At 38.0% G+C, this 14,206-nt stretch overlaps 1 protein-coding gene across 1 annotated transcript in view; it reads left to right on the top strand.

Moving 5' to 3' along the window:
- LOC117295611 (alpha-aminoadipic semialdehyde dehydrogenase-like) overlaps positions 1 to 13,990 on the top strand; it is a 63,054-nt gene extending 49,064 nt beyond the window's left edge. The window contains exons 17-18 of the mRNA XM_033778316.1: positions 1,963 to 2,038; positions 12,340 to 13,990. Coding sequence (XP_033634207.1) covers positions 1,963 to 2,038; positions 12,340 to 12,394 — 131 coding nt within the window. The 3' untranslated portion in view covers positions 12,395 to 13,990. The remainder of the gene's footprint in view (positions 1 to 1,962; positions 2,039 to 12,339) is intronic.
- Positions 13,991 to 14,206: the final 216 nt, after the last annotated feature.

Here is a 14,206-nt window from a genome sequence, read left to right as displayed (position 1 = left end):
ATTTTTTACAAATCTTACATTTGTTGTAGGTTTGTTAGAGCAGGTCTGATGGAACACCAACAATTGTTTTTGTTTGTTGATTTTAAATTGTAGCATATACATCTAATGTTAATGTTTGTTAGGGTTATGCTATACTGTTGTTAAAGCTACCAAGAAGCATATTTCCTTTGGCATATTTCCGACGGTCTGGCTCAAGCTCTGGTGTTGTCAGCAGCATAGTGTGGGTTCAGACCCCGGTCATGACACTTATGCCCTTGAGCAAGGCACTAATTCATAATTGCTTTTTAAAAACTTTTGAAGGTAGTGCATGCTGCTCTACCAGCCAGGCTCTTATTGGATAATATCCGTGCCTACAACCGGATGGACTGCGAAGGGGGTTACCCTGTTTCAGCCCCAGGGGTCGATTTCACAAAGAGTATAGGACTCGTCTTATCTCGAGTTAGGAGGAGTAACTCGTCCTAACTTAGGATTAATCTTAAGGTCTGCATGCTACAGTGCAGGGTTTGGACTCGTCCTAAGTCCTAAGATTGGTCTTAAGTTAGGAAGAGTTTTGTGAAATGGACGGCAGGAGTATGCGACAGCTTGCCCCGGTGACAATTGATTTGGGTCAACAGCCCACATCAACCAATACGACCCTTTTCTTGAAGTGGCCGTTTGGCCTGGGGATTTGGGCAACCTCTCATAACAACAACATCAACCATTTTTAAATTTGTGTTGCTTTGGGTAGCAAGAAAATTTGAAGAAAGGTTAAAATGGATGATCCTGGAAATCCACCAGGAATAGCAGACTTAACCAAAATCACTAGAACATTTTCCCACTCTTGTACATAGAGCTTTTCTAGAAGCTTCCGCTGTTTCAGCTGTGGCAACAAGTAATTGAACCTCATATGGATGTAAGATTATACGTAGGAATAACATGGACGGTACGGGGATAATATGCATGGTTTTGACTACATCCTGCACTAGAGGGAAAACGAGTCTGAATGATGTTGGTCGACAGCAGATACAGACAGAGATTTTGAATTTGTTTGGGAAGCTATTTTTATCCTACTTTCTCAATTTGTCCTCAATTCATACCATGCTCATTATACCACAACTACAAGAGCTTCTTCCATTTGTTATGGTCATAGATCAGTTTCTTACGCTGCTACATTTCTTTGGATTAGTCTTCCTGTGCATATCCGTCAGGCACTAGTGCATATCCATTAGTACTTTACACTGTTTTAAGTCTCTGTTAAAAAGTCATTCGTTTAAAATAGCTTATTTGTAATCTGCTCACTTATAATCTATTTTTGACTTGTTGTATATTTTATTGTTCTTCTTATGAGCTTAGAGGCTTTTGCATTAGGTGCTTTACAAATATCTTTGTTCTTATCATCAATATATAGCAGATATGGCATTGATCTTTTCCCCGTTCTTTAACATGCTCTTTTCCTTTTGTACACAAGTCCCCCCCCCCCTTCAATTCCTCTAATGAATGTCTAAGATTCCCTGAACACAATGAAGGAGGGGAGGGGGATGAACCATGCCATAGTTCAAGCACAAAATGCTTTAATTTGCTGTACACATTTTACCTGTTTTCCCTGTATGTTGTTGAACACCAAAGGAAAACCATTTTTTTCTCTTTCTTCTTGCCCTTCTAGTTGTAAGTTTTCCCTAAGTTTCTAGGTGAAGTAAATAACATAACGAGATATATATATTATAATTCTAAATGTAGTTGTAGTTTTAATTCTCATAGTGATTCTAATTCAAATTATAATTCTACTCTATAATTGATGATATTGATTGTCCATTCATGAAAATATTTCATACATTACTTTAAAGAAAATGTTTTGGAGGACAAGCTGGATTAAAATGATGCTCCGTTTAAAATGCAATATTCTGACACATTTTCCACCGTCGATTCCATCATTGAACTGACAAATGACGAATCCTCCCTTACTCATTATCTTTCTCCACTCAGGTGGTGAGAAACACACAGGCGGAGGTCGTGAATCTGGCAGCGATGCGTGGAAACAGTACATGAGACGCTCAACGTGGTAAGTCATCATTATTCATCCCTACCCCGTTGGTCTTGATGGGGCCAATGATCTTCTGCTACAGGGGGGCGGACAAGGTTGATGACTGTAACAATCAGTGCATGACATGACCAATGACCAAGAGAATGCCATCAGCATGCATTGAGGTTTGATTGGGGCATTGAACTTGCATAAGCCTTTTTGAGATATGGCGGACACAATGCTACTATACAAATATTGACTGCTTCAAGTGCTATGGTTAAAACTATGACTCCCGAGGTGGTCCCCGGAGCAAAAAATAGAACGCTACGGGGATCACCGAGGGAGTCAAGGCAACGTGTTCCTTTAACCATTGCACGAGTAAAAGCAGTCAATATTTGTTTTATAACACCCCAAACATTTCTAAGTACTGTCTATTATTATTAAGTTACAGACCTGAATGCTACAATCCACGGACGACGCGAATACAGATTGCAAACACTTTTACTGTGCTGCATGTAGTGTCGTACAATCCGAAATGGTTACAGACTATTAATTTATCATCCTCGTACACGCAACGGACGTCTGGGTACTGCACGCCGTGTGCTAGTCTTCGGACTAGCGCATGGCAAACCGACGCGCTGTCATGTGACGCGCTCTAAACCAATGAGCAGGCAGAATACTTGCAAGGGGTGTTATAAAACACTATAAGGTTTGGGTAAATTTGTGCGTATTGACCATAGAAATAGAACGTGTGTTATTCAGTGAAGTGCGCATTTTAGGTGACGCAGCATTTACACGTAAACCTAATGACCACAAACATGGTGAGCGTGGCATCAGTCACGACGTGTGACGCGCGTACCACGTCCGCCATACCTTAAAAAGGCTTATTGAGGTTTGGTTGGGGCTTGGGTTACAGATAGCAGACAACTTTGTGGCGTGTCATGGCCTAGCGGTTAAAAGCACTGGATTCAAGCTCTGGTGTTTGATCAGCAGAGTGTGGGTTCGATTCCCGGTTGTGACACTTGTGTTCTTCAGCGAGACACTGAAGCATGATTGCTCGAAAAAGTTGGGAAGGTAGTGCTTTCTGCTCTACCAGACAGGCTTCTGATGGATGATACCCAAGCCTAAATCCATATGGACTGTTAAGGGGGTAATACTGTTTCGGCCCCAGGAGTACATGTAGGTGGCAACGGCCCCTGGAAAAATGTTAAGTTGCTGTAGCCCACACCTTGAAGTGACCTTCAGGCCTTGTGTGTCTAGCGACTTGCATAAAACAAATAAAAATCATGGGGTTGGAAGACCTATAGGCTGGGGGTGTTCTTGAGCAGGGCAGTTCAGCTGATAATTTCTCTCTAACCACCCATTAGACTTGATTCAATTCCCATTCTCATGTGAGAGATCCCTAAGCATATCATGCTAATTTACTTTGCCACAACCCGTGGCATACAGTACAGTGTGCGCTCGCCATCAAAATGTGGTCCTGAGAATGCGGAAAAGCTTGGGGAATGCAGAGCATCACAAAACAGTGTTTTTCTGATGGGGATGGCATGGGATTGCGACTTGAGTCAAGTCTAACCACCCATAGGTCAATCAGTAAGCTGATTGAGAGAGTGCAGTGGCTCATCATGTTTGATTAGCTGCCAATTGTAAGTTAGCACAGGGTTGTTGTATGAGCTGTTCTAGAGTTGAAGATTCCATTCATTGGATGGATGGAAAAGTCAAAGATATTGGATGATGATATCATACAAGAATCTTTGGGGATTAAATCACACTGTTTAGTCAAGAAATGTCATTCGAGACCAGGTATGGGATTCTTATCTAAGATCCAATGTACGTTCAGCCAGTCTTTGTGCTCTTTACTGATCGTTAGTGTTATTGGAGATGTTGTTTGCCATACTTAAATTGATAATATTGCAAAGTTTGAGACTGTGTGTATGGCTGTCGACACCTACTTGTAGTAACCTGAAATCTGTTTTCTGAGATTGTTTTTGGACAAGTTTATTATTGATATGCCATTATAGAACATTCTTTGTAGGCTGTCTTATTAATTAAGAATGAGCCGGAAACTTTGTAGTAGCCATAACTTTTTTACCGGTATTTTTTTCTTTAAATAGTCTTTTAAATAGTCTTAACGAAGTAAAAAGGGCTGCGTTTGAGTTGTTTTACATGGCCGTGAGGTTGGCTTGAGCATCATCGTTGAAGAAAGACAAACAAAGTGACGTATCCCTTGCCACATCTTAAGTCAGAACATCCAACTTGGCATTTACAAAAAGAAAAGTCTTTACAGTCTCCCCCAACACGTGTATCAAATGTTAGTTTAGTTTATGGGACAAACCCATACCTCATTTTCTGGCTGCAGGGGTCTCCGTTATATGTAATGGATGTCATGCACCGAATTCTTCACCCATGTCTAGCAAGGGACAGCGAACACCCATACTGAACTATCATAAAGGCTTGCTGAGATTGACTGCATGTTGATGCACCGCTGTTTTTATTTAGTCTGTAAACTCTGTCCAGCTCGAGTTATGGTATGCTTTCAGCTCGAGTTCTCGTACAAAGTATGCCTTCAGCGTTACTGTCTCTGTCTTCTATGTGTGTTTGCCCTGGATTGAAGTACATTGTTATTGGACTTCATGTTTCTAACATTTATTAGGAATCACAAAAGGTGGTTCAGGAGTCTTCAAACAAAGCACGACGTGACATTTCCTGCCTATATGAGATAGTAGGTATTTAGGTGAAGCATGTGCAATCCAAGAGTCCAGTTCAAGAAGTAGGCAGTTCCATGCACTTATTGTTAAAAGTATTAAATATTTTGTACCTCCCCCCCCCCTGAGATACATGTATAGTGCCTGTGAATGGCTTTTGCGGCCATTTTGAAAAGTTGACACCTTTCACATAGCACTGCTTCAAAGTTTTTGAAGTAACATGTCTGTTTTTGTAAGGTTTTTTTATAGTCCATACACGTGTATATTAAGTTTGCGAAGTCAAATTGGGGTTAAAAAAAGATTGTTGATTGTATCAAACTTTAGGGTTTCACGTAAAAAAAGAAAAGAAAAATGCAATTGTTTCCAAAATTGTGAAAACTTTGCATAAGGATAACACCTAACTCGGAAGTCTTGTTGGTGTTTAATAATGTTAAAGGTTTACCAAACTGTTTTAGGGAACAGAAAAAGTTGATGGATTTGAGTTTTCTGATGTCACTCTGTAGCGAATTTCCCCATAGAACATTAAAGTGCAGCGTGTGCTTTCAGGTTAACTGGAGATTACAGCTTTCAAATGCTGAAGGGTACAGTTTATAATTAGACACATGGCATTGTTGGGAATAATAAATCATTCTACATTCAGCATGTTCAGGGAATCATGTTGGCTGGCTTCGCATGATTTCCCCCCTGCATTTCACGTCTGTATACCCGGTTCATTTCCCACCTCGGTTAAATCCCAGCTCGGACCCGTGGCTTTGATTGTGATTTTGGTTTCCAGTCTCTATCTGATCATTCAGATTTTCCCTTGTGTGACTTTCCTTTGACATTTATTACTGAACATTTCTGGTCATCTCTGATTAATCAAGTTGTTTTCGATTTCAGTGAATGTTTCAGTGTGTTTGTGGAATTAGGTTGGTCCACATGTTTCTTTCCCTGTCTTTCACCTCTGTTTACCCTTGTTTAAATCCCACCTGTGACTTGTAGCTTTGAATGCGAATTAGGTTTTCAGTCTCCACCTGAAAATTCAGAATTTTCTCAATGCAACTTTCCTCGACATCTATTACTGAACAATTCTGTGTCATGTCCTATTAATCTAGTTGTTTTTCGCTTTTGCTGTTATTGGAAAACAATAAGTAGGCCCAATGTTCAGATTGGATGTTTTGCTTGTTTGCTTTATACAGAATAAAAGACAGGAATAGGGTTCTTGGTTTGCATCGAGGAATGTCAATGAATTTTTTGTTTTTGTTGGAGTAGGACGCAAGGTTTAAAGAGTTTGTTGCATGACTTTTGTTTGATGACGGGGATAAACCCGTGTAAGAGTGGCACATGTTAAAGTGGGATGTTGCCTTCGGATTGGGCGGTGTGGGCTATACAAAGCGTTTGTTTTGAAACTAACATTGTATGATTTTTATTTTTTTAAGTAGAATATAATAAATCACATAAATATCCCTTGAAACTTTTATCTGTTATTTGTGCAATTTCATGACGTAACATGGGTCGGGTATTTCGTTGACAGCACAAAAAGACGGACAGTTTGTTCCGATAGTTGTATTCCACTGATCAGTTTTTGTTGGTGCAAGAACGATTCTTGAAACAGATTATGAGCAACTCCAAACGGCAACATTTGTTGCGTTTTTTTTAAAAGCAATTTGCTCTTTTGTATTTCTCTCACTGAGAGCCTATCTTGAAATGTAGGCTACACACTGGACAACACTTAGCTTTTTTTTTTATTTCTAGTTGGTGCAAGTGAAACTTTTAGTAGAGTATAAAAGAGAAAGAAAAAGAAAGGAATCTTCAGCTGAAACAAAGTTCCCCGTGTTCTGCCTACTTCTCAACAACAAGTATTTAGTGTCCATACTTGAGGGATTTGTAACACTGGTGGGTCAGTTGTGTAACGTTAATGAAGTGTCGTCTACATAGCTTTTAAGGACATACCAGCTATAATTATCCACGCTTAGTATCTTTTTTGAAATAGATCGCCTTCATCTCTGATGCTGTCTGATACGATGATCCTACTTATTTTCCGAGATTACTGTTGGCCAGGGTTTTGTATTGATGTAATACTGAGTTGGCATTTGCAGATTTGTGGACACTGGATCCATTAAGGATGGCCAGTCTATCTGTAGGGAGTAACTTGAATTCTAAAACTCCTCAATCGGCAGGGGACGGTTGACTACGTGACTGTGAGAGAGTGTGGCTCTTGAAAGTTACTCCGGTAATTTACTGTAGAGTTTGTGAATATCATGGGTTAGACCAGGTACTATACTTTGAAATATATATATTTTGTTCACTATTGTTTCGGTGCTTTTTTAGACAACCTGTAAATAGTTTTGTGTTCATTGTGTTATGTTCCCCCCCCCGATCGTTGACTTGGTATTTACACAACATAGAAGACCTACGGCTTGACGTCCCATCCAAAGCACGGAGCAATAATGGTTAAGTGTTTTGCTTTAGGACACAACTTGTCAAGAGTGCTGGTCAGAAACACCAGAGCTTTTTGTCCAGTGGGTTTGACCGCTTGGCTACAACATACCGTGAATTGGGCGACGGTTCAAGATTGGAAGCTTTGGGCTATAAAAGCGTTTGTTGTGAAATCAATATGATTGGAAAGTTGTCTCAAAAATAGAATTTATAACGACCCACAGGGCCTCAAAAATGCGTGGTTTTCATTTTACTTCGTGAACTGTCACAGTTCGCCTGTCACAGTTCGCCATTTGTGGAGTAAACAATTTGGTTCTACAAAATGATGGACCATGTAAGTTTATGAAGCAAAAGGCAAACCACACTATTGCGATGCCTATTTTTTATGGAATAATTATATTCTACTTTTGTAAAACCTCTTTCCAACCGTATTGTAATCAAAAGCGTCGTCTGCTTACTTCTGACGCTTTTTATAGAACAAACTGCCCAATCCAAGGCAATTTGCCCTATTAATGCATACAGATATTTGTTTTGTGTGGTAGTGTAATAGAAGAGCTAGATCCGCTTGAATGTGTACCTCGTTACCAGTTTCTCTGTGTTTAAAATCACTGTTCGCAGCAGCTAAAAGGTTTAGTGCTGACTTGCTTTCTTAGATAATATCTTATGCATTACAAACTGTCTTTAAGATGAGTGAACATGAATGAATAATCAGTCTAACATTTTTAATAACACGAACCAATTCAAAATACATAACTGAGATTGTCATCTTTACTGCACCATATCTTCAAAACACTTTAATCATACAACGTGCATATTATTGCCAGAGGCCTCTGTCTTGTCTTTTTCTGCCGAGAAACCGTCTAGATATCTTATGTTCCCCATGGGTCTAATGAGTTTTTTTTTTCACACGTTGAGCAGTTCATGAAGTTTATTCAGATTACTGGATAATGATTAAGTAAGACTGTTGTGCCCTCAGTCTTAGAGGCTTCTTTGTTACATGGAGGGTTAAGCTACTGTCACAACTGTACACCTCTGTTTTGTTAGATTGCCTGTGGCATTAAGTTGTGCTTTACCAGGTCTGTGTTTGATTTCCTTGTAAGGAAGCTGTGTTAAATGTAATGGACGCTTTAAAGCCATTGGACCCTTTCGGTACAGAAAAATAAAAAGTTCACAGATTTACAAATAACTTACAGGGTTTACAGAAGGTAGTGGTGAAATACTTCTCTTGAAATATTATTCCATGAAATGCTTTACTTTTTGAGAAAACAGTAAAACAATATCAATTTACAGATTTATTTTAAACACATGTCATGACACGGCGAAACGCGCGGATACAAGGGTGGGTTTTCCCGTTATTTTCTCCCGACTCCGATGACCGATTAAGCCCAAATGTTCACAGGTTTATTATTTGAAATAGAAGTTGTGATACACGAAGTGTGGGCCTTGGACAATACTGTTTACCGAAAGGGTCCAATGGCTTTAAGAAGCTGTGTTACAAGTAATGGACGCTCTTAAGATATATTTTCTTACAGCAGGATAGGAAGATGCTGGCAGATATTCAAAACTATTTTGTGTGCTCAATTATATTTGAATCATGATGTTTTTCCTACTCTCGTCTGATTTTCGATTTTTTTTACCTTTGGAAAAAATAGAAAAAATGTGATTAAAGGCAGTGGACACTATTGGTAATCACTCAAAGTAATTATTAGCACAAAACCTTACTTGGTAACGAGTTATTGGGAGAGGATGATAGTCTAAAACATTGTGAGAAACGGCTCCCTTCGAAGTAACGTAGTTGAGAAAGAAGTAGTTTTACACGAATTTGGTTTTGAGACCTCAGAATTAGAATTTGAGGTCTCAAGATCAAGCATATGAGTGCACTCAATTTCGTGTGACAAGGGTGTTTTTTCTTTCATTATCTCGCAACTTCGATGACCAATTGAGCTCAAATTTTCACAGGTTTGTTATTTTATGCATATGTTGAGATACACCAAGTGAGAAGATTGGTCTTTGACAATTACCAATGGTGTCCATTGTCTTTAAATTGTCTGAATAAAAAGATTTACTTCTTTGTTTGGCACTATTTGCGCAGCTCAAAGAAGTGCACTCCCGGACAAGTTACAGTAAAAAAGTATGTTTGGTATCGACTGTATTACTGTCCAGTCATATCAATTTGCATCAGGATGCTGAAACTAATACCCCTGATGGGAGGGTAATCTCAAATCTTCAGTTGAAGGCAAAGTGAGAAAATAGGTCATTGCTCCTTCGTTGCAGACAAAATTAAATGTAGCTGCTTTTTTATAAGCGTCTTTAAGTGGAGCTTAGAATTGAGTTTCGCAAAGCTGAAAAGAGAGTTGTCGTGTATTTTTCCCTCGAGGGTGCACTATTTGTACAAGTTTTACTCTGCAACTTGGAGAAAGCTATAGGAGAAAGAAGTTTTCACTTTTGTTTTATTCAATCTCCTGGAGGGAGAATACTATTTTTACTAGTTTTACTCTGTTGCCCTTTTGAGAAAGCTTTTGCCCCATCTTGGAGAAAGCTAGAAGAAATCTCTATAAGAGATTATGGGAAAAAGAAGACCACCAACAACTGTTCAAATTTGTGAAGTTGTTTGTCCAGAACCAAGTACACTTATCGTAAAGACAAGGTATTCGCTCCGGTGTCCCTGGTTTGATTGGCAGCATTTTGCGACAGAGCACCATGTACACCATTACATGGTGCTATGTTAAAGGAGTAGGTATCGTAATTCAAAGCAAACACAGTCCCTCATACCTTGTAGGAAATTACTGTATTTTAAAGCACATGTGACGGATATACACCCCATATAATGAAATCAGAAGATGGAAAAACATCCCTTCCCCCTTTTTGCGATTCTTGTTATAACTCATGATATCTAAATGTCAAACATCCCCACTGTGGTCAAACTTTAATAAGTGCGATATTTTTATGTCTGTTTACTCTACGTCGCAGCACCATTGGACACAATTTAATTTCTGTGCCAGTGGAAATGTACTACATTTTTTGCTTCCGTTTTTGAAGGCGAACTCCTCCGAGAAGATGTTTTGCTCCCTGGATTGAACAGACTGTAAAGCTCGAAATAAAATAGTTTTGTTATAATTTTGTTTATAAAGATTTTATATGACATTTGCTCCCAGAAAGAAGGGGATTGACTGTCAGTTTGTATTTGTTTATCACACTTTGAAACTGCGTTTTGATTTTGTCTATTTAAAGACACTGGACACTATTGGTAATTGTCAAAGACCAGTCTTCTCACTTAATGTATCTCAACATATGCATAAAATAACAAACCTGTGAAAATTTGAGCTCAATTGGTCGTCGAATTGCGAGATGATAATGATAAAAAAAACACCCTTGTCACACGAAGTTGGGTCAGTACTTTAAGATGCTGGATTTCGGGACCTCAAAATCTAATTCTAAGGTCTCAAAATCAAATTCGTGGAAAACTACTCCGTTCTCGAAATTTACGTTACTTCAGAGGGAGTCGGTTCTCAAAATGTTTTATACTATCAACATCTCTCCTTTACTCGTTACCAAGTAAGGTTTTATGCTAATAGATATTTTGAGTAATTACAAATAGTGTCCACTGCCATTGAAGCTAGAAAAATAGTGTTTTTTTGTATATTTTTCTATACATATTTAAAATGACATTTGCTCTCAAAGAGAATGAGTAAGGCATGTCAGCTTGTGATCAAACTTTGAAACCGCGTTTTGATAGTTCATATACGAACGGTGCCATTATATAGCTTAGAAATTGCTTCTTTATGTTGTGGCTCACGTTTAAGTATCCCTTTAACATAACCGACTCATGTTTGTCTTTTCCCCTGGAGTAGTTTTTCGTTTGTGACTGCTGTGCTATATTTACCATGTTTCAAGCTCACTTCCATTTTTACTTGTCACTGTCGCCAAATTAAATCTTATTTTCTTGCTTGCCGTGGGTGATATATTTATTTGCTTTTTGCTGTCAATATATTCAGGGCTTGTCTTTCTGTAAGATTCATTAAGCTCCATTTTATATGAAGTTGCTGTCATTTTTAATTTATCAGTGTTTAGATGCGTGGAATGTATTCTTGTTTTAGGGAGTATTTTGTTAAAATTTACATTTAAGGAAAACGGATAAGATGTAGAGAACGCTGTTATTTGGAAGGTTCTTGCTAAATGGTCTTGATCCATCCTCTTTCGGTTGTGGTATCGCAAGGAAGTGCCTTTTACTGAAGGTAATATGCTGTGCACCTTCAAAAGCGAAGTTGAAAGCCCTGTCGTGTATGGCAATTCGTCTGATGCAATCATTTAGTGGTCATTACTCATGTTTTGTTGGTCTGAAATTATTATGACAACCTTTAAGGTTGGGTTTGTGGTATCATCCCTCGCCGTCCACCTCTAGGACTCAGGGTCGTTTCACGCTCGGGGAACTACAGGGATTGGGTTTCAGTCACTACCGACTGCGTTGGATCTCCCTGGAATAAAGTCTCTAGGGTTTTCTTCCCACATCTAAAACTGAAACTTCCTTCCTTGTGTTCTCTTCACTGGTTTCTTGGCTAGTGCTGTGGTTAAAGATGCTTTGTCAGATGTTTGGCCCCAAACAATAAAAAATAGATTTCGATTTATTTCACTGCTACTAATAATTGGCGGACTTTTTCGAGCAATGGCTCAAATGAAAGCTTGTAACTTTCTCGACCCCTATTAAAATACCTATTGAAACTTAAATCAAAATGTTTGGGTCAAATCGGCTAAAAATCTGACATAGCATCTTTAAGCTCGCTTTTCAATGATTTCTTGGCTTCATAATCAGAATAACGGGGAAAAAAATCGAAATGAACCAATCAAAATAAGAAATTCCGTCTCAGTCAAATACTTGGTGTTGTGTTTCAACTTGAGATTTAATTATTATGTGAGGAATATTTTGGTTGATCCAATGCAGATTTTGTTTTCTTGATAAGTCTTTGAACAGTTTTTCTTCTTCTATGCTTTACAACAACGTCCCTTTGCAGGTTTGTCAATTTATAAATTGTCACCTATTGTCAAAATGGTTTCTATTCTGTAAAATTTACAGCATTGCCCAAAACATCTATATATATATATATTCTCCATACCGTCTATAAAAAAAAGTACAGTACATTTTCAAGTCAAATTCTCTGTCAATATAGATCCTGATGTTTTGCCTATACCTCTCTCTCTTCATACCCTGTCTATCTATAGTACCATCAACTACGGAGATGACCTACCGCTCGCTCAAGGCATCAAGTTCCAGTGAATTGAGTGAAGTATTCAGATCCTATGAGCAGAGATCATCCCGAAGGGATTTGGGTAAGATCTGGACTGGTTTAGCGGGGATTCTGACTGAAGACTCAACTGACCTAAATCATGTGGAAGGAAAGAAATCTTTTTTTTGGTACTGACAGAAACAATCATAATGAAGTATTGTACTCTTTAGTAAAGCAGTTCAATATGTCATCATGAAGAATTAATGATATAAAACAAAGTACACTTTGTCTTCTCTTATAACAGTTGCCAATTTATAAGCTGATTTGCTAAGCAAGAATTATGACAGGAAATCAGTCGAAGCAAAGTGAATTACAGGACAATTTGGCAGTTACTGGTTCATTAATCAACAATGTACAACTTAAGCGAGTTATTTGGTATATTAGTGCCCTGCGTCCTTGACAGACATGTTCTTAGTTAGGATTTTCATGATTCCCTAAGTTGTCAGAGACCTCACTTCACCCTCATATTTCTTAAGATGCATGCAAATTTACCGGCACAAAATAACTGACCGTATACTCAAGAGGCTTCATGGGCAGTCCCAAGCCTTCTCATGCGTTTGACACCCCTGTTGTGAGACCAGTTTGAGTTTCTTGTCAGAATTACAAATATGTCTAGTTTTATATAGGCAAAGGCGTGAAGTGTAACCACTGCACAATTAGACCATGTTATTATGTATTCTAAAGATCTTTCTTGGTGACATTTTCACACGTTTAGTTCAGTTTTATTTTATTTTTTCTGTTCAGTACAAACACAGAAATATTTGCACCGTGCTTGTGTTATTTCATTGTTTTACTACCTGCTTGAAATAATTCTTTGCCGTTTTTAATTTGCGTAAAAAGTTTTGTTTTTAAGCGACTATTTTTTCTTTATCCCTATATTTAAAGGAGACTAGATTTGATACTACAAAGTTCTGCAGTTCAACTGTGTTATTCTGAAATAATGTTTCTGCAAATTACAGGAAAGTTTGTCATCACATGCGCATAAAAGAGCTATATATAGCCTAGACTTCCTGCACGTACGATTTGTACACACAACGGAAGAAAACCTTCAATATGATATTTTATGGAGATTCCACCATTTTTTTGTATCAACTTGATTTGAATAAATCTTGGTCAGCTGTTACTTTTGTAACTCTTAAATTTATTATGTTTCCCGCAATGACAAGTGCAGTATTTTGCCTGCTAGAAAGGCCCTGAAAGTTACAAGGTCAGCGCTCATTTTAAAACAAAGGCTGCATTGTTTAAATTGTTTAGCATAAAAGAGAATACTTTTATATAACGAATAATAACAGCCGTGAGTTATTTTTATTGACTTAATGAGGTTAAAACCGCATAAATTGTGTAAGTAAATTAGCTGCGATTTCATTTATTGTGTTAGTATTCAATTTTATTTTGTTGTGTTAAAAAGTATTCTACTAACTATCAAAAAAGAAAACTACGCTACTTTAAAGAGCTCTGTACAATGTTGACTTGCATTCGATTACGTTTCGCGTTAACGTCTCAAATAAACATTCATGAATACAAGTTTCCAGTCCTTTGTTTTATTCAAGTTGTATATTCAGTGAAAACAAAAGACTGCTTCCGAACATTGTAGTCGAGTGTTTTTTTAAATGGTGTTTGAAGCTTTGCATGGTTGAAAAAATAAGAAGCAACTATAAATACAACCTTATTTTGATCCTTATGTTTTGATCCTTGTTTTGATCCGTATAATATCCTTTTTTTTGTTCGGAGTGTTGGCTCCTGATTAAATGAGCCGGAGTGGTCTTAACGTTTCGAACAGTATACTCGTCTTCAGGAGTGCA

This window comes from Asterias rubens, chromosome 10, assembly GCF_902459465.1.
Source record: "Asterias rubens chromosome 10, eAstRub1.3, whole genome shotgun sequence".
Taxonomy (NCBI): domain Eukaryota; kingdom Metazoa; phylum Echinodermata; class Asteroidea; order Forcipulatida; family Asteriidae; genus Asterias; species Asterias rubens.
The sequence above is the reverse complement of the archived record's forward strand: the minus strand, read 5'-3'. Positions and strand labels throughout refer to the sequence as shown.